We start from the raw sequence: 19,950 nt of genomic DNA, 5'->3' as shown, positions 1-19,950 counted from the left end.
ACGGAAATGAATAGACAATGATGTGATGCTGTTGTACTGCAAAAAAAGAGTATATTGACTAACAGTGAGTTGATACATCCATCTCTCTGCCCTGCAAGATAGATAAGATAATTGCAACATGTTTACTTATTAGACAACTGTTACCAATGGTGTACGGTATGCACGACACAGCGAAAACAAACGAAAAGAAACACACCAAAAACTGAAACAAAAAACCCAAAAAGTGAAAAGCTGACTTTGTCGAAAGAGATCTTGGCTCAAGTTATTTTTTTTTCTTTTCAAATGATGAATATTTCTTCTCCTACCAGAAAAGAACAAAAGGGACACACACAATATAAACGCTAGATGCACATCAGATCCCACAGAGACTCTTATTTTTCCTCGCTCGATAAGCACAAACAAATGCGGTAGCCAAAGGCGAGCTATGACTGAGAAAAAAAAAACCCCAACCCCCCTCTCCCCACCCCCCTCAAAAAAAAGAGACAATAGAAATATGATATGATTGAGGTTGTGCAGTGTTACACGAGTGCTCGATTGAAAAAAAGATTTCAAAGTAATTTAAATATAATGGGCATTTTTTTTTGTTGTTGAAAAAAGGACTGGTAGGGTTTTTAAAGATGTCGTTTTAATTTTCTTTCTTCATTTCTAGAAAACAAAAAAAATTCAAAGGTGAACGGGAGGTGGATCAGTATCGGGACGAGGTTGGCAACAAAGTGCTTCTTCAATAGCCACAAGCTCGTCGTGCAGGTCAACGAAGCTGGGCCGCTCTCCGGCTGAGCTGTGCCAGCAGGAGCGCATGACGGCGTAAATGGCACAGGACGCGTGGGCCGGCGGCTGGAGCATTCCGCCGGTCTGCAAGTAGCGGACGACTTCCTCGTGAGACATTCCGTGGTAGGGCTGCTGGGCGTAGGAGAAGATCTCCCAGAGGCAGACGCCAAAGGCCCAGACATCCGACGACGTGGTGTAGCGGTTGAAGATGATGCTCTCCAGCGGCATCCAGCGGATGGGTATGGCATCGTTGTCCGTCCCCGTGTAGTAGTACTGCTGCCAGTGGACGCGCTGCGACAGGCCAAAGTCGGCGATCTTGACGGTGACGCCTCCGCCGCTGCTGGGCGGCCCGTTGGAGCTGACCAGGCAGTTGCGGGTGGCCAGGTCACGGTGGACGAAGCCCCTCTGCGAGAGGTATACCATTCCGTCGGCGATTTGGCGGCCCATGCTCGTCAAATCGGCGGCCGAGAGTTTGACGTCTTTGATGTCGCCGGACGATCCGCCGGCCAACGACTCGGGCATGGCGATGTAATTGGACGGGCAGCAGGAGCGCAAGTATTGTCTCAGGTCGCCCAGCTCCATAAATTCCAGCAGGAGACACATGGGCTTGCCGACGGCGCAGACGCCCAGCAAGCCGATTATGTTGGGATGATCCAGCTCGGCCAATAGGCAGGCCTCCTTCTCGAAATTGGCGCACATTTCATCGTCGGCCTCCTCCTTCAGCGTCTTGACGGCCACAATGGTGCAGGCCTCACCTTTGACCAGATTCGGAGCTTTGGCCTTTAATTAGAAATGGAAAATTACCAAAAATTTAATCAAAAATGAGAAAAGAAAAAAGAGAAAATGAGTCCAAGTGGGGCGCCGCCCGCACAAGCGGGAGGGGACGCTCCGGCGCACACCCTCCTACGACCCGCTAATTTCTCGTGGCACTTACTTGAAACACCCGGCCGAATGCTCCCTGGCCAATGTCTCTGATGTAGATAATGTCGTTGCGGGGATATTCCAGTTTCTCTAGCGATGGATCGATCCGGGCTCCGACACACTGGTACGTCGAGTTGTCTCGCAGCTTTTGCAGGTCGATCGATTCTTTCTGTGTTATCAACAAATAACGAAGGAAGAAGGAAAATGATATATATATATAATAGAGGATATGTATCACATATTGAAATGCAACCGAATAAAACAAAAGCTGTTCCGTCTCCGGCTTCGGCTCCGGGGCCGGATATATAAGACGTAGTAGTGGATGGTAGGCAAAAGAGGTGCTCTTTTTATACTTGTAATGAGGAGAGCTGGTAGCCTTGTTTGTGCTTGAAGGCCCTCTGGCAGAGCAGTAGAAACAGGAGGAAGATGAGTAACGAAAGGAAACCGACGCCGGCCAAAAGGAGAACGAATCCCGGCGTAAAAGTGGCTTCCATCGGAAGGAGAGTCACTTCAACCTCTGAATGACCTACACAAAAAAGTTTTAAAAAATAAAAAATAACAAAAAATAAAAATTCAATTTCAAATGTTTCTTTTTTTGTTTGGGGGGGTTTTTAGGGGGCAAGTTTTGATGGATGGGCAGCTGGATCTAACGAACCGCATTGCGGGATGTCACAGGGCTGCCACCGGACCAAAGGATCGGTGGTGTAACACCAAGGACGGGGCTCTTCTCCGCCGGCGTTCCGGCAGAAATTCTCGGCGCCCTGCATTTCAGGGAAAATGTTGAGTGGCGGACGGTTGTGCGAGTGCGGCTCCTGGGCATCCCAGCGCTGGCATGCAATCCCATCTCGAGTCACGCTCACGTTTCCTTGGTAGAAGCGGCCGCGTCCTTTGATGCACGAAGCTGATGGATTTGGAAAATGGATCGAGAGAAAATGAACACAACAAAATAAATCGACGCCCAGGGAAAGAAAGACAAAACAAATGAAAAGAATGAAAGAGTGCGCCCAAACTCACTGGTCACTTCGGCTGGAACGAGCTGAGTCAAATGGGCTCGCGAGCAACTCGGCGGATCCTGGCCGTACTTGCTGCCGCTGTGGCTGCTGGACATGAAAAAGCTCCTTGAGCCCATCCTGGGCAGCTTCTCGCATTTGGGCAGCCGGAAATGCCCACGCGATCCCAAGTAGAAGCCGCGCTGTTTGTTGCTTTCCAGCTGGGCCCAGTCGTCGACGCAAAAGAGCTGCCTCGTCGCCATACTGCAAAAATCGATAAAAGTCGCTCGTGTAAATCATTCATTTCAAATTCCCTGGGAATAGGAAAATCAGGCTACGAGCAGTGTTCTTTTCTTTCTGTTTTTCTTTTTGTTTTAAATCTTACCAATCCTCGTAGCAGAGCGGCAACTTTCTGGCGAATCCATCCTCGTCCAGGTGACACTCGGGGAAAGCGTACAAGCACAGCAATTTCTGTCGGGATGGATCGGATCGGCAGGATATAATCAATGATTCACGGTGACCACACAACTTTTCCAATTAGTCAAGCAACATGCAAGAGTGAGGGGTGGTAAGTGTAGTGTTGTTACCTTGGCCGCTGATTTACAAGGCTCCCGCAGAGTATTGACAACTTCGTCCCAGAGTCCGTGGACGAGCTGCTCGTTGAGCCAGCCGCCCGTCTGGTCGTTGCTGCTGATGTTGTACCACACGGAGGCCGGATTGCTCAGCTGTCCCCGGCAAATGTTGCCCGTGTAGCGTCCGCAATAGCCGGCGCCGGCCTGACTGTCGTTGGCTTCATCCTCCTGTTCACCTGTGGAAGCCGGAAATGAAAAAACGGAAAAAAAATCAAGTTGCTGTCGCTCAAGAAAATAAAAAAAACGGCGAGAAATGGGAAATTCCCCTTTCCTCTCAAAAAGAAAAAGAAAAAGTTGGTTAATTGTTGATTTGATACCTCTGACGTCGCCTGGACGGACTCGCTCCAAGTTGAACATTCGCGTGTCGGTGTGCGTTTGACGGGCGATGGTGTTGCTAGCCGAGCAAGTCACGTTCACCGTCTGTTGCCAGTTGTCGTCGTCGTCGTCGTCGTTGTCGTTCCGGTCCTGGTCCTGGTCGTTTTCTTGGTCGCCCTGTCGACTGCTCTCCCAGTCAATTGCAACTACGGAGCGGATGTAACCTCGTTGAGGCCGTCTTATTGGCTCGTCGTCCGCCTCCTCGACCAAGCGCACCTGCGTCCACCGACAAATATCCAATAGAAAACGGTTACACCACGGCCTGTGCAAATGCCAAACTTGTTTCTCTTCTTCTTCTTCTTTATTAAAAAAGTCTAACGAAAATTGAGGACGGAATCGGTGAGGGAGGAGGAGGAGGAGGAGGGTGTCCATTGTAGTCCAGTTGGTGTATGGCGTGTCGAGCGTCGCCAATCTTCCAAAAGGCTCCCGCTCCCTGCTCCTAACGGGTCGATCGATATACCTTTTCCGTCGTCTGGGCCCCCAAGTACCCCACGCTTTTTACCGTTTACCAGCTCGGGAGCTTATAGGTCGTGTGTGTCCTCTGGCCGTTTGAATACTAAGTGAAGATGGCGGATACACATCTACACACGACTTGACAAACAAAAGAGCCACGTCCACATACACGTCACGACGGCCGCCGCCGCCGCTCTTTGAAAACTGGGCAAAAGAAAATCCAATAACTCAAGTACCAGGGAGACGGGCCGGGTCGGCTCTCTAAAAAGCAGCCATCACGCCATTGACATTTTTTCCGGGAAAGAAATAAGAAAAAAAAAGAAGAAGAGTTGGTTGAACGAGTTATGCCAGATGTATAATATCTAGTAGAAGACGGACGGACGGGCGGCGCCCCAACCAACGTCCGTTGGCATTTTTGAAACATTTTCATTTCTTTTGTGTGTCCGTGTGCCGGGGAGAAAACGTTTATTGTGTCAGTCGGATGACGTCGTCTTCTGAAGACCTTTTTAGTCCCGTCACAGCATATCGACGTTGTCACGGTGGCGACGTTTAAGAAAGAATCAGGGCGAAACCAAAAAAAACAAAAAAGAAAAATAAATAAAAAGAAGAAGAAGAAGAAGGAAATGATTGGTTGGATAGCTATTCCCTTCTTTTCTCTAGATTGCTTCAAATTGCTGTTGCTTGCGGGCAAGAAAGAGAGAGTGGGGTTTGGGTGGTGGGGGTGGGAGGGAAGTGATCTTGCATCATTGAGCCATTTCTCTTTAGGGCTCTTCCGAGGACTGGAAGAAGAAGAAGAAGAAGGAAAGCACTACTACTACAACTACTCGCTCATCATAATCATCTTCTTCTTTTCTCGTTGGGTTCTTTGCCCTTCCTCCCCCCACCAATGTCGTCACGGTCCAATCAATAAGCACAAAAGGAAGAAGAAGAAAAAAAAAAGGAAAGAAAATGGGCACCCGGGGAATAGATATAGACAAAACAAGACACTCGGTTCTTTTTTAACGGCTTGTCAGTCTCTTTTTATTTTTATTATTTCTTCCATCGGCGGCGCTGGATTCTTTTCCCTTTTATCATCCGAGGAATGTTTCATCGTGTCGGAGAAGATGGAATTCAAATTCTTCCACGACTAGACGAGAAAACGTCAACCGGAAATGAGGGGGGGGGGGGGCCAGGAAAAAATCGGAAATCAAGGAGACTTTTCCTCCGACGGTCATCGATCTCTTTTGTTCGACCAAAACATCTTCTTGCGGTTTGATAGGAACAGAGATAAGTGTACGTGACTGCCGCCATCGAACGTGTCCTATCATCCGAGATCTTCTTTCATCCCCACCACCAGCACCAGCTGTGGGTGGGTGTGTGTGTTCTGCCACCCAAAAAAGAGAGAGAGACTCCTCCTTTTTGCCATCGGATGATAATTTGACTCGACATTAATAACTGCGATGAAGTCAACGATGCGCGCTGATGAATCCACATATGCCATCATCATTGTTGGAGGAGGAGAAGGACGGGGGGGATGGGGGGCTGACAAACAAAAAAAGGCAAGTCGGGAAAATAGCGTCGCTTAATTTAACGATCTAGAACTAGTGGAACATTTGCTCCTCTTCCGCTCGGAATCATCTTTTTTTTCCCCCTTCCTTCTTCCTCTCCTCTCAAAGTGTGTGTGTGTGTTATCTACCTTTGGGGCATGGCATTCTCTAGCTGCTTCCCTTTCTAATTGGCTTCCGGATGGAAGAGAGAGAGGCAAAGTTAGAAGTTAACGACGAGAAGAGCTAGGCAGCCCAGAACCGAACGGCCAGCCCAACTCGTCGTCATTCTCCCGAAATAAAGCTGATGGCTTGAGCGAATCGGCACATACACAGACACACACACACAGCTCACAGCAGACACACACAATGCTAATCAATACGTCTCCATTCTCGGGTCTATACATCTGGAGAAAGATTAGATACCCTTACATCCTGCACGTCTACTCTAGACTGCGTCAACTTTACCCCCATTACCCTCTTCCTTCCGGAAATAAGGAAAGAATCAAAATCTAAAAGAATAAAAGAAAAAAGAAATAAAATGTGGAGGATCTTTTGTCATTTTCGTGTGCGTGGAGGATTCGAAAAATTTCTGAAATGAAGAAGAAGAAGGGAAAAAGATTTTTTTGCCCACGTCGCTGCCGTCGCCTCTTGATTCCGTCACGCTCCACCGAACTAGAAAGAAGGTCCATTGACTTTTCTTTTTTTCCTTTTTTCTTTTCCCGTCTCATCATCGTCGTCGTCGACAAAATCCTTGACTGTCACCAACGTCGTCAAGTTTTGTTTTTTTTCCCGGGACAAGTAGTGGGCGGCGTTACAATATCACAACTGGAGTGGGGTAGGGGGGTAAAACCAACCTGCTGGTGGAGACTCTCGTTGTTGTTGATTCGCCAATGGATGACGGGCGTCGGATGGCCGAACGCCAAACACTTGAGTCTCTGCTTGCGTCGCTGTTGCCTCAGCGGGTGAATCAAAACGGGCGATTCCGGGTAGTCAGTCAGGACGGCGGCAACTGTCGATCGCATAGGGGAGAGAGAAAAGGCAAAACAACACATTGTCATTGTCATTGTGTGTGTGTGTGTCAAAAGATATTGTTCTCTCTCTCATATTATTAAAAGCCGGAGAGAATATTGAACAACAACAACACTGCCGTCAGCGCAACTCGACAATAACATCTCAAAAGGAAAATGAAAACAAAAAAAGGGGGCGATGGGAGGCGCCATTAGTTTGAAAGCGGATCGCCAACGGGCGGAGGTGGAAAAAAGGGAAAACTCAAAGCGAAATTCCAGGGGGGGGGGGGAAAGAAAGAAAATAAAAGCCCAAGACAATATAGATGAATTTGAAAGGTTCCAAAATTCTTTGGGCTTTGTTTGACGGCGAGAAAATGAAATAACGACAAAATTCACGGCAATGATGGTTGCCGGTTTATATAAAAAAAAAAGGTGATGGAGACGAACATAGTCTAAACGAAGGGGATTCAAGTTGAGTAACATATTCTAGCTGGCGTTTCTTTTTCCCTTTTTTTGTTTTTCGAATCTCCCCAAACCCCGAAGTGGAGGTCTTGTTCATTAGACGGAAGAATCACGTCCCAGAGACTAGACAACGAGAGTTTGCTAAGAGAAAAGACGGAAGAAAGGAGAGAGAGAGAAGACCCTGGAGAGCTAAAAAGAGCTGGAGAGACTCTTCTCATCTATTAAAGAAGTAGAGGGCTTAGTTGGGAAGCGCGAAAACCGGGAGACCATAAAGAGAAAGTAACTTGCAACCAACTTGCGCACAAGAGATGTACGACGAGATTAACAAACGGGAGCCTCCCGCATAGCCTAGCCCCTCACCCCCACCGCTTCTTCCTTCCTTACTTCCTTCCTTCCTTCCTTCCTTCCTTCCTTCCTTCCTTGCTCAACAGACCTCAATTTCCTCATTCGACTATGTGTCCTACCAGCTCTCGACCCTAATGTATCCGAGATGATTGAGGTTCACTAGGAAATGATACAAGAATAAACAACAAGTCCTTTACGAGAAGAAAGTCTCCGACGCCATTGTGCCCAACTGAAACACACACACAAAAGTAAGTGAACATATGGCCGAGCCCACCTAACGCGCGCGTGTGTGTGTCTAGTAGTCGGATCCGTCGACGTGTCAATACTACTAAAGAAGGCGGCTATTTTTTTTTCCTCGAACCCAGTCCCAGCCACTACCGTCGCCCACCTTTTTCAAACTCCATTACTTAGTGCGGAGAGGAAAAAAACACACACACAAGTTCTCTCCCTCCCGCTCTCTCTCTCTCTTTCTCGACTTTGTAGACACATTTCCGATGATATCAAATTGCCTGCGGGGGTCTGGCACAATGAATAAAGAACTCGACGTTTTCACGTTAAAGCTCAAATGGAACTAAAACTAAAACAAAAAAAAAAGGAAGAAGAAATGTGGAACGCACACAGAACACGCCAACGCGAATCCGTAATCGGGAAAATCTCTTTTTTTCCTTTTCTTTTCTTTTTTGCGTACCGTCAATCCCCTCCAGTCGAATTCGTCCTGATTGCACAACACACAACTACACGCAGACACGCAGGCAGAGAAACCCAGAGCTTTGATATCTCGACATCTAACCGTTTTGCACGAAGCATCACGCTAGCGGAAAAAACAAAAACAACAAAAATAAAGTACGAAGAGGAAATTAACCATTAGCTCTAATTTTACTTGCTCCTTTGTGAAATTGCCACTTGACAATTTGGGGAAGGATCCTGCTGGATAGATTTACCTTGAACGCGCAAGTAGATGAAAGATCCGTAGACGGGCGTGGACGAGAGGGTGGAAGTTGTTATAACACGGGGATCATCACCACCATCACCACCATAACCATCAGTTGATGGACTCGTTACTACTCCGCTTTGTTGCTCGGTGTCGTTAATGGCTGAAACGATGGTAACGTTATCAGCGTCGTCGGGCTGATCGAGTATCAAGGATCCAGGGTCGTCCAACTCTCCTCTTCCACCTTCGTCAACAGACGCGCTATCGATGAAGCTGCTGCTGCTGCTGGATCCGACACACCTGTACAGTCCCTCGTCTGCTTCTGAAATGGATGCGAAGCGCAATGCGGAGCCCTGATGGATCAGGCGGCGGGAGCGACGGCGGTGGTGGTGGTGGTGGCGGCGGCGGCGGCGACGCCGTGCTACGACGAGGCTCTCGCCAGTCCGGGGCTTCGACTCATTGGCGTCGGGACCGGCGCCATGGTACGTTGCCCATCTCTCCCAGCGCACTGTCACAGCACTGGACACATTGGCCACGTCGGGCAGGTGACACTGCAGCGTCAATCCATGGCCGACGGCAGCTTCCACCATCTCAACTGGACCATCTTGCACTACACACCAAAAAAGAGGGAAAGAAAAGAAAGACAAAGTCAAAAAGTGAAAAAGAAATAAGAAATAAAATAATTTAATAAAAAAGACAATTTAATAAACGATGAAATACGGACACTGCTGGATATCTTTTGTCCTGCTCCCACATGACGGTTTTATTGGCTATTGATCAACTCTGTGTGTGTGTGTGTGTCGCCACTTTAACACAAATCATTCTTCATCAATCTATATACATATAAATAGGCGCACAGTGGAAACTAACAGTCTAGTGTCTAAAGATATCCTTAAATCGATAAAAGGAGCGACATTGGACAAAAGCACGGGGGAGGAAAACTCAAAGGGGTCCGACGGTGGGTGAATGGGCTGAGCTGGGCTGGGCTGGGCTAGGGCTAGGGCTAGGGGGGTTTTTGTCGGTTGATATCGGAACGACATTCAGGCTCGTCAGAAAGTCTTTCCATACATAACCAGCCGTCCAGGCTAAATCCTTCTTCTTTTTTTCCCGATCTTTGATCCGTCGTCCATCGGATATTCTTTCATTCTGTGTCCTGGAGAAGAGGAGGAGGAGGCCGCCTTTCCATTTTCTTTTATTTAGCCTTTTCACGTCTCTCGACAAGAAAATATGAATAAAATAAAATAAAAATAAGAAGAAGAAGCTTCCTCCTTTTTTTGAGCTTTTTCTCGGGAGAAAAGAGAAGAGACTTTACACGCTTGAACGATCTCCACGGAATGAATAAACAAGTCCAAAACGATTTAACCTGGGCAGACAGGATGATGGAGTAGAATACACAGGGCTGAAATGGTGGCAACTGACCTCTCGGGGCCATTACATTCAAGTCGGGGACGACAACAACAACAACGGCAGAGGAGCAGGACGGCAGGGAACCTCGCGGGGGAAAAAGACCAACCCCCCAAAGTCACAAAAGGAGGCGAAAAAGTCGCGACAGTATTTTCATTTTTTCCCAGGGATCGCTGGCTGTCATTGTCGATCATCGTCGCCGTTTTTCTCTTTTTTCCGGCTCCGCGGAGCCGAAGAGAGACCGGCGGCGGCGGCGTCGGCGGAGTGGGGGGAGCTGAAAGGCGATGTCGTTGGCATCTCATCACCAAACTCAACCGACGACAATGACGGGTGAGGTCAAGCGGGACAACATCAACAAGCGTTTTACTCTCTCTACCCTACCCCTACCCTATTCTCATGGAAAACGGGGCCAAATGGCGATACAACGTCGTCACCGTGGCGGAAGAGTCAACTCCCATTTTCTCCTCCCGGCCCAAAACCGCCGCAAGCTTAACTGTTCAGTACATATTATAGAAACACAATCTCTCAATCGTGATTATCATCACCATCAACATTTTCATCCTCCCCCCTCCTCCCCTCTCCCATGTTTGTCTTCTTCGTCTTCCCCATTCCGGGCGGAAGAAGGAGACCCGGGGGCGGAGTGGTAGCTAGTGGTGGTCCCGCTTTAGGATTGTGTGTCTCTCCCTCTCTCTCTCTCTCTTTTGCGTTAGTTCAAATAGACACATTTATGTGTGTCTTTTGCTCTATTTATTTGACAGATCCGCATAGGAGCCAGTCGGTAGGAGATCAAAGATTGCGCCCGTGTGTCTATATACGAGAGAGACGGGCAGATAGAACAAGAAAAACAGAAAAAAGAAAAAGAAAAAAAGAAATAGTTTGCTAGAAAAGAAGAAGAAGAAGAAGAAGACACACACAATGTCGTTTACAGATGCGACGGCAATCAAGTCGGGACGGAAAAGGGGAGAGCCGAGAGTTAAAGAAGGACTAACGATGAAGACGACGGGGTGATAGTTATTACATCCGATGTCGACGTGATTGAGAGACGGCCGGGCCAGGCCGGGCCGGGCTGGGCCCCTAGTAGAGCGGCTACCAGTATAGAGTGTCTTTCTATTTATGTTGCCGGATCATCGGTCACGTTCTAGACCATTTGCGCGCGAAAAAGAAAAGAAAAAAGAAAAAGACTTTTGGTATCAAGTAGCTCCGCAACGCCGGCCAATGCGACGACCAACAAGAGAAAAAGAAACAAAAGAGAGAAGATACCTTTAAATAACATCAAGAAATATATATTTTTCTAAGTGAAGAACGGCGGCCGGAGAATAAAAGAGAAAGAAAAGGAAGAAGAAAAAAATACGGCCGACAAACACCCAAGTCCCTTGATGTGTCGAGTCCAATAATCCAATCAACTCTGCTAGGAAACGGCCAGCCAGCCGGAAATCTACGTTGCACTTTCCCCCCACCAATGGGGGTGGGAGGGGGTAAAGAAAGGCAAAAAAAGAAGGTGGAAAGAGAGAGAGAGAGTATCCTTAAAGATTTACTGTTATGATTTTTCTTTTTCTTTTCCTTCCCCCTTTTTCCACGTAGTGTGTGTATGTGTGTGTGAACGGTGAGAGAAACATGCGAGGTATATATATTTTATACCTATACGCAGTGCTGCTCAGAGGCACGTCATCAAGATAACAAATGGGATCATTGCCGGAGCAGCAGCGCGAATTTTCCCTCTTTTCTGTTCTCCTCTGCGGTGGAATAGAGTAGACACAGACACAGTATATTATAACCTATTCCGTCGTGACAGTCGTTGGGGGAGGCATCAAGGCCCCATCCTCGCCATTTATTTAACGAGACTCTACGACTCTCCGACAATCTTTCCTTGTTGTAGTGCACCGCCATAGATATATATACAACAGAGTATTCGTATATGGGGAAAACCTTGATACAACGGGATGAAGTAGTCATAAAAAAAACGGCGCCGAAAGAGAAGAAGAAGAAGAAAAAGAGGAAGAAGATGGATCTATATTTCAACGGCTTAGTGGATGGGAAGTAATACTACTCTTCAAAGCGCGAGAATGGAAATGCAGCACACATTGATAAGATTGTGAACTGTACGTAAAACCCAGCCGCGTTGCTCCGAGCAACGAGATGGATGATCAAAAGCAAAAAAAGAAATACGTTGTACATATATATATGTATATACCTTTTCTCAACAACAAACTAGTGGAGACGTACTTTACTCCCTGACACCGGTAAGAATTGAACGCTGCTGAATAAAAGAACACGTCCATCTTTATAAAGTCGAAAAGAACTTGATCCCCCAAACAGCCTTTTGATAATTCCTATTTCCCTCTTCTTTGGCAGGGAAATAAGAAAACATCTGAAATTTCCCTAGACTAAGCAGCATCTTCATTGAAAAGTTTCCTTTTTCTAACCCCCTTTTTTTCTTTTTCTTCTTCTTCTTCTTCTTTACTCTTCACTGAAACGGGTGAGTGGGGGGGCGAGAAGTAAAAAAAAAAGTTTACTATCTAAAAAGGGTGAAGCGAAAGACGATGACAAGAGAGACCAATCTGTGCGGCTGACAGGTTTCTGATGATGCGATCAACCTCTTGAAAAACTCGGTGGAAAGGAGAGAGAAAAAAAGACTGTTGAACAAAGACTTCCAGGACGGGCGGGGGATCCAGCCCAGCAAATACAACAGTGACAAAAAGAAAGGAGAGAAACACACACAGAGACGAAAAGAGAACAAGGACAAGTCAAAGAGCAGGAAATGTTTTCTTGTCGATTGCATTTTCCGTCAGTTCGCCTATGCCGCCGCCCCTCAAGGAATTGAAATTCCCATCGACTTGTATCAACAGATTTCTGATGGTACCTTGGGATGAGCGAGTCTTAAGGACTCGTTGCCATGACGACATCCGCGTCTCTCAATTCGTTTAGCGGTTCCGTTCTGGCTTAATGTTGTCAACCAAGGGAGTACAGGAGAAAACGGGTGGGTGTATAGGAACGTGTCAACCTGAGAAAAACCGCCGTCACTCGACATTTCGGCCAGCCCGCTAAGTTTACCAAGGGTCGATTGATCCCTGCCTTGTATTATTACTGCACCTCCAATGAATTTTAGCAATTTAGAGAATCTCGATGAAAGAACCAGCCCCCGCCGCCGTGGGTTCCCCGTGTGGCGCCAAACTACAAACGAAGCCCCGAAAACTCTTAACGCTGCCCTCCTTCGATCTTATAAGAGACCCGTAAAAAAACCATCATTGCCGGCGTAATTACGGCGTCTTAAAGATTCTTGTTAGTTTCCCATTACGCTAGTTCGCCTCGGAGCAATTTCCCAAACTTGAAACAATATATATAAGGTGCTCGATGCGGTACAAAGGATTCGACATTCTCCAGCTGCCAAGATGCAAAGTGAGAGAGACAAGGGCGAGGATCTGCTGGCCCAGGACTTTTCCCCCCCCCCTTTCCCGTTAGAAAATGAGCATATATTAACGACTAGTCTGAGGAGAAAAACGACCTACTAACTAATAATAACTGGCGATGAGAGAGTGCGAAGCATATCGATCGCTAGGCGAAAGCAGAAGGGGGGATCCACTACGACAAGAAAAGGTTGAAGGCAATCATACAGAAAGGAAAGAGATGGATCGATTGTTCCTGTCGATCGCGTTAGCAGCAGTTTTTTGTTGAATAAAAAAAAAAGGGGAAAAAAGAAAAGATGAAGAAGACGTCGAAGAAGAAGAAGAAGAAGAAAAGACAATCGACAAAAGATCAAGAAAGAGGAACTGGTCCAATCTCGACATCCCATCCGGATTCAGTTCCGGAGTCGAAATCAAGTTGGCCTTTAGCTGCTCCTTTTCTCTCTTTTTTATTTCTTTTGCAAAGGGTGGGGGAGGAGGAATTGAGTCCATGTCTTTATTTCCCTTTTGCGCAACACACACAGACACACGCACAGACAAGTTCAGCTGGCTGAAAAGTTGCAACAAGCCGAGAGAAACATGAAACAATAGACTTTGCACTCCAGCCGCATTCCTAGCCCTACACTGACATTGAATAATAATAATACCATAAGTAAACCCGACAGTTTCGAGTATCAAGGGAGCCAGCCAAGTTGAATGAGACAAGACTCGAAAAGGTTGCATCTTCTCACAGGACGCACACACACACACACACAACGGAAAGAAAAAACCCCCCCAAAAAAATATATCAAGGCAAAAATAAGATTTGTGGAACGTGGAAAAGACGTCAGAGACGTGGGATCGTTTGAGGACTGTCGGGAGGTCTGACCGGACTCTCATAAATTTTTGGAAAGACTATCTGTCTATTCTTTGTATAAAGCGAGCCATCATCAGATGTCGGCTTGTTAGACGTCGTAAAATCGGCCGACGTTTGACTAGCAATGAGAAGCTCGTCATGGCAAAGAATCACGTTCTGAATAGAACAAGAGACGGATAATATGCCTCACTATTGATATGATGATAAAAAAAAAAGGGGGGAGGGAGGGAAAACCTGGGAGGAAGAGTCAAGATGTGATTGCGCATTCTGCGACTCTCGGCCGACGGAGTAAACCTGAAAGCTTTTTATGAATCTCCATAAGAAAAAGAAAAGAGACTGTGATGATCTCAATAGATACGAGGGCGGAACGACTTGACAAACGACGCTGATTGTTGCATGCGCATCTTCGCGAGAGAGAGAGAGAGAGAGAGAGGATTTACGGCGGCAAGTCGGAAAAGATGAAAACCGCTGCAAACTAAACGGGGAGGGGGTAGCTAGCTTTCCGCTTTGAGCAAGATAAACCAACTTAATTTCCGTCTCTTTCCTCGTTTCTAACTCGCACTTATGACGTACCTTCTGCTGTTGCCGCTACTGTGGTCGAGCTGAAATCCACGACGAGGAGCAATAAGCACAATGCCACCAACGACGAACGCATAGTCTGCAAAAGTTTCCTCCTATAGATCCAGCTCCCCCTCCTTTCGAGGAAATCAACTGAAACAAGCAACCACACAAAACAACATGAGGATTATTGTTTAAGAAAATTGAAACTTAACTGGAAATGGGACAAGTTTCAATCTGCACGACATCTGTCCAGCAGAGGGATTTTAGTTGGGGAATAAACTAGAGGGGGGAGGAGCGTCTTGTTATTTGCAGATTACTTCCCGTTGTCGAAACACAGTCAAACTGGGATTACTATCAATGTTTGACAGCAAAAGGGCGGAATCGTATGCAACGACCCGATTGCAATGACTAGCCTTTAAGCTAGCTAGCCAAATCCTGGCACAAGTGCACGTCTACTCAAAGATTACATCTACCTTTGTGTTTTAAAAAATACGTAAGCAGTACTGCATCCAGTATTCATTATATTTTTTTAAAGTGATCTTCTACATGACATTTGTACTGATGCATTATTCAACTGGGGGTAAGGCCCAGTTGATGTTGCACTTTAGTTTACATGCTTCGAAAGAGTTTATAGGCTGAACCCATTATAAGTTTGTGATGGTGTTGATACACACATGCTACACATTAGTTCTGAATCTTCCTTCTAGTTCAAGGATGAAACTCTTTGCAAGTTTGTTTTTGGTCTCCATGTTCAAACTTGTCCATCTGAAATTGGACTCAGCTAGATTAGTTTCCTTCAGCTAAACTTCCCATTTCTAATGCATGCTACAAATTAAATGTAGACATGGCTAGGTTAATGAGGAATCCTGGCAACCATTTTATCAAGATCTTTTTTGTTTGAATGACAGCTTTGAGCTTACAAACGGTCGGTAATGGGCAATATTTTTACTTAATCGCTAGCACTATTCATGCTAGTAGACACAACTCACCTTACAGAGACATCCCTTATTGAACCAAAACAAATACAAAGCAGAACTCTTTTATTTTTACAGTTTAAAGCTTTGATCTTTTGAGGGAGGAAAATGATAGCTGCATAGCAGAAGCTTTATTTTGACAACTAACATCACTGCGTGACGTGCCAAGTATTTTTTAAATAAAAATATTCGGCAAAATTTCATATTCAAACTATATATTAATCATTATTTAATTATTTTAATAATTATAAGAGTATGAACGGAGATATTTACAAACAAAATAGAAATTGGAAATCTGGAAATTGTTCCGGTTCCGAAGTCGTAAAGTCACGTGACTTGGCAAGGGGGACTTCGACTTGGGCCGACGTTTTCAAGATTCGGATTTCAAGTTCACCCTTGAGACCCTGTTGGACTGTTCACTTGATTTGGCAAGGGATTGAAGAGAGGTGAAGGTTGTAACAAGTTCAATTCTCTCGTGTCTGCCTATTGACCCAACTCCTCTGACCACAGAGGTCTTAACTTATTATCGAAATAAGCCTTCTGGTAAGCCACTACATTTATTTAGTTCATCTCGTACAATCTCCGATATATTTTTTGTTTGGATGTGCGTGATACAAGTGGATTAAATTTCACTGTTGAATTGTTATTTACTCATTGTTCCTCATGCGCTTATTTTATGTTGGTTTAGATTAACCAAAGATGGGTGACGATTGGGACGATGTGATCACTGCTCCAGCTAAAAGTAGTGCTGGAGGTTCATGGAATGATAACAACAATAAAGGAGGAATGAAACCACCTGCTGGTAGAGGAAGAGGAGCACCTACGACAGTTAGCCAGATGAGCACTGTTAGGGCAGCCTCTGATGATGAATGGGGAGCTGCAGCGAATCCTGCTTCTAGCTCGAATGGATTGGATGCTCCAGGAAAGTCCACTGGAAATTCTAATGGTTGGGGTGCTTCAACTGCTCCTGCCAGCTCTGGTGGCTGGGATGCACCCACTCAAAACTCTCAATTCAATAATGATGTGGAAGACCAGCCACGAGGTGGTGGATTTGGAAGCTCTGCAGGTGGAGGTGGATACAAAGGTGCTGGAGGAGGAGGCAGTCGTGCTTGCTACAAGGTAAATGATAAAGCACATGAATTCTGGAATGTTCAAAAGTAATCGTTTAAATTTTTAAATATAGTGTGGAGAAGAAGGACATATGTCTAGAGAATGCCCTAATCCAAATAGTGGTGGTGGAGGTGGAGATCGCACATGTAATAAGGTAGGCAAAGGTTACTATTTTTGGTCAATCAAATATTGTATTCAAGTTTCTTTCAGTGTCAACAGCCTGGACACATGGCAAGGGATTGCCCAACAGGAGGTGGTGGTGGAGGTGGAGATTTTACATGTCGTAAGGTATGAAAGGGTTATAATTTTTTTTATTTCAAATATTATATTGAATTTGCTTTCAGTGTCAACAGCCTGGACACATGGCAAGGGATTGCCCATCGGGAGGTGGAGGTGGAGATGGTGCATGTCATAAGGTAATCAAGTGCTATTATTATCTGGTATCAAATATTAAATTCAAGTTTCTTTCAGTGTAAAGAAACTGGACACATGGCAAGGGATTGCCCAACGGGAGGTGGCGGTGGGCCTCGTACGTGTAACAAGGTAAATCTCAACGATAACTACAACTCAGTTTTCTTTTAATTATTAATTGAATTAAATAGTGTGGAGATGCTGGACACATCGCAAGGGAATGCCCATCAGGTGGTGGTGGAGATACCAAATGCTTCAAGGTATATTTCATAAGTAATATGTATTGCTAAATTTTTATATGAATTCATGTTTTATTAAATAGTGTAAAGAGGAAGGACACATGTCAAAGGATTGCACAGTGGAAAGCAAGTGCAACAATGTATGTAAAACATTATTAATCATTAGAACAGTACAACTAATTAATTTAATTTTCTATAGTGCTACAAACTTGGTCATAGTACAAAAGAATGCCCGGACGAATATAATTCCCTAACTGAGGATGGAAAACCACGCGAGAAATATACACCGCCAGATATGACTACCGATGAAAATGAATTGTTCAAGGGGATTTCATCCGGAGAACACTTCCACAACTTTGATAAAGTTGCTCTTCAGGTTGGACACTAGAACTATTTTCCGATTTATCTAGGTCTACTTAGTTATTTTAACACATTTTGTGTTAGGTGACCGGACAAAATATACCACAGTACATTACGTCTTTCGAAGAAGCTGGCTTGCGTCCATTGTTGCTGCAGAACATAAAGAATTCAGGATATGTTAAACCTACCCCCGTTCAGAAGGGGTCAATTGCAGTTATCTTGGCTAAAAGAGATTTGATTGCCAGTGCGGTCACTGGATCTGGAAAAACGGTAATTATTATTCGTTACAGTAATTCACAACCTTTTTGCTTTCAATTCAAAGAGTTGGGACGAATGGGTAGATAAAGGGAAAAACAAACATAAGTGGGCACGTCGGTGATAGTGGCTTGCAATGGCAGTGTTGCATCTAAGATACTCAACAACATTAAAGTTCATTCATTAATCGATGTATTCATCTTTAGGCTGCATACTTGGTTCCGGTGATGAATATTTTGTTAGAGCAAGGAATTGCTGGTGGCTCTCACGGCATGGTTCAGAAGCCTGAAGTTGTGATCCTTGCACCCACTCGCGAGTTGGCCATTCAAATTCATCGCGAAGCCTACAAATTTGCATACAATTCTGTGTTGAAGTCTGTGATAATCTACGGTGGAACTGTTTCTAGTAATCAAAGAAGTAATCTTCAAGCTGGTTGCAACATTCTTGTGGCAACGACCGGTCGACTTAAGGATTTTCTTGACCGTGGTGTGTTCGACTTTTCCGCTGTAAAGTTTTTGATTTTGGACGAAGCGGATCGTATGCTCGACATGGGATTTGGACCCGATATTGAAAAAATTGCTGCTCATCCAACCATGCCCCCAAAAGTGAGTCTGGTTTGATATCTGTTAAACAAATAATCCTAATTTTCTGCCTCATATAGGGAATTCGTCGCACTTGCATGTTTTCAGCCACTTTTCCAGAGGAAGTCCAAGCATTGGCTGCCAATTACATGGAGGATTACATTTTCGTGACTACAGGAACTGTGGGCGGAACTAATCCCGACGTCCAGCAAACGTTTTACGAATGTGCGCGCAATGAAAAGAGGACCAAATTGATAGAAATCCTTCGTGAATTGGGAGAAGCTAAGACTATTGTGTTTGTCGACAGCAAGAAAACGGCAGATTTCGTTGCTGTATTTTTGTGCAATAGCGATATCCAGGTAGAACATATTCGTATATTGTATTGAATATTTTTATTAAGTTTTCGTATAGGCTACGAGTATCCACGGTGACCGTCTTCAGAGTCAACGCGAAACAGCACTTCGTGAATTCAGGACTGGTATACGTAATGTTCTGGTTGCCACTAATGTCGCTGCACGTGGATTAGGTATATTTCTTTCTGTTTAAAATGTGAATTATGTTAAATCAAATTTTTCTAGATATTGAGGGCGTCAAGTACGTTATTAATTACGACCTTCCTGGTGATATTGAGGAATATGTGCATCGCATTGGTCGAACTGGTCGTGTGGGTAATGTTGGACAATCGATTAGTTTCTTTGATGTAGAGAAAGATGGTCCTAACGCGGGCAAGCTAGTTTCATTGCTTTCAAAGGTAAAGAGATAAAATGGTTTTGAAGTGTTATACGTTTTTTCATGGAATATTATTTTAGTCCAATGCTGATGTCCCTGCATTCTTGCAAGCGTTGGTGTCCGGAATGGGTGGAATGGGTCTTGATTACAATGCACCTTCGACTCAGGGTGGTTTCGCTAGTCGTGACATGCGTCGGGTAAGTTAAATTTTCGATTGTAAACATTCTGGTGGTGTTTTTTGTTATATTGTTTTGTTTTTTTTATATTCAGTTTGGTGATAAACCTGTAGGAGGTGGCGGAGCTGCTCGTCCAACCGAAGCTGAGGAGAGCTGGGACTAACGAACTTTCAACGGCGCCTCTTCATTATTCTAAATTTTTGTTTAACGTTTGGAGTTCTCCAAATTAAAAAAAGAAAAGAAATCTCATCCAAGAAAATCTTGGAATTCCCTTACTAAGAATCAATTTGTCGCAATGTTATTATGTGTTTATTTTTCTAACCCAGATTACGAATACAGAACAAATTTCCTTTGTTAAATTTTTTTCTATAAAAAACTTACTTACTCCTAAGCTTATTTGTTTTTCAATTGTTATTGCTGTGAAAGACTAAACTATAGTAGGGGAGGAAATTTTGATGAAATCGACTTGTTTTATTTGAATCTT

At 45.0% G+C, this 19,950-nt stretch overlaps 2 protein-coding genes across 4 annotated transcripts; one reads left to right on the top strand and one right to left on the bottom strand.

Annotated features, from left to right (window-relative positions):
* Positions 1-34: 34 nt before the first annotated feature.
* On the bottom strand, positions 35-15,741 carry LOC124321161 (tyrosine-protein kinase transmembrane receptor Ror2-like). 2 transcript variants are annotated; one of them, XM_046784071.1, is made up of 12 exons: positions 15,621-15,741; positions 14,644-14,781; positions 8,420-9,019; positions 6,519-6,673; positions 3,628-3,901; positions 3,266-3,486; positions 3,064-3,206; positions 2,704-2,942; positions 2,345-2,590; positions 2,043-2,215; positions 1,703-1,858; positions 35-1,548 (listed from the first exon to the last, which is right to left on the bottom strand). In XM_046784071.1, exons 2-12 carry the CDS (start codon positions 14,723-14,725, stop codon positions 664-666), a joined length of 3,174 nt encoding a protein of 1,057 aa, XP_046640027.1. In that variant the 5' UTR covers positions 14,726-14,781; positions 15,621-15,741; the 3' UTR covers positions 35-663. The 2 variants fall into 2 exon arrangements, with proteins under 2 accessions (XP_046640027.1, XP_046640028.1); XM_046784072.1 differs by having other exon boundaries at positions 3,064-3,149.
* A 226-nt stretch (positions 15,742-15,967) lies between these two features.
* On the top strand, positions 15,968-19,825 carry LOC124312879 (probable ATP-dependent RNA helicase vasa-like). 2 transcript variants are annotated; one of them, XM_046777421.1, is made up of 16 exons: positions 15,968-16,148; positions 16,294-16,724; positions 16,789-16,869; positions 16,926-17,003; positions 17,060-17,131; positions 17,187-17,258; positions 17,318-17,386; positions 17,449-17,505; positions 17,565-17,741; positions 17,810-17,995; positions 18,187-18,585; positions 18,642-18,920; positions 18,973-19,087; positions 19,140-19,312; positions 19,371-19,487; positions 19,561-19,825. In XM_046777421.1, exons 2-16 carry the CDS (start codon positions 16,305-16,307, stop codon positions 19,627-19,629), a joined length of 2,364 nt encoding a protein of 787 aa, XP_046633377.1. In that variant the 5' UTR covers positions 15,968-16,148; positions 16,294-16,304; the 3' UTR covers positions 19,630-19,825. The 2 variants fall into 2 exon arrangements, with proteins under 2 accessions (XP_046633377.1, XP_046633385.1); XM_046777429.1 differs by lacking the exon at positions 16,926-17,003.
* The last annotated feature ends 125 nt before the right edge of the window (positions 19,826-19,950 follow it).

Source organism: Daphnia pulicaria, chromosome 1, assembly GCF_021234035.1.
Source record: "Daphnia pulicaria isolate SC F1-1A chromosome 1, SC_F0-13Bv2, whole genome shotgun sequence".
Taxonomy (NCBI): Eukaryota; Metazoa; Arthropoda; class Branchiopoda; order Diplostraca; family Daphniidae; genus Daphnia; species Daphnia pulicaria.
Note: the sequence above shows the minus strand (reverse complement) of the source record. Positions and strands in the feature narration are given on the sequence as shown.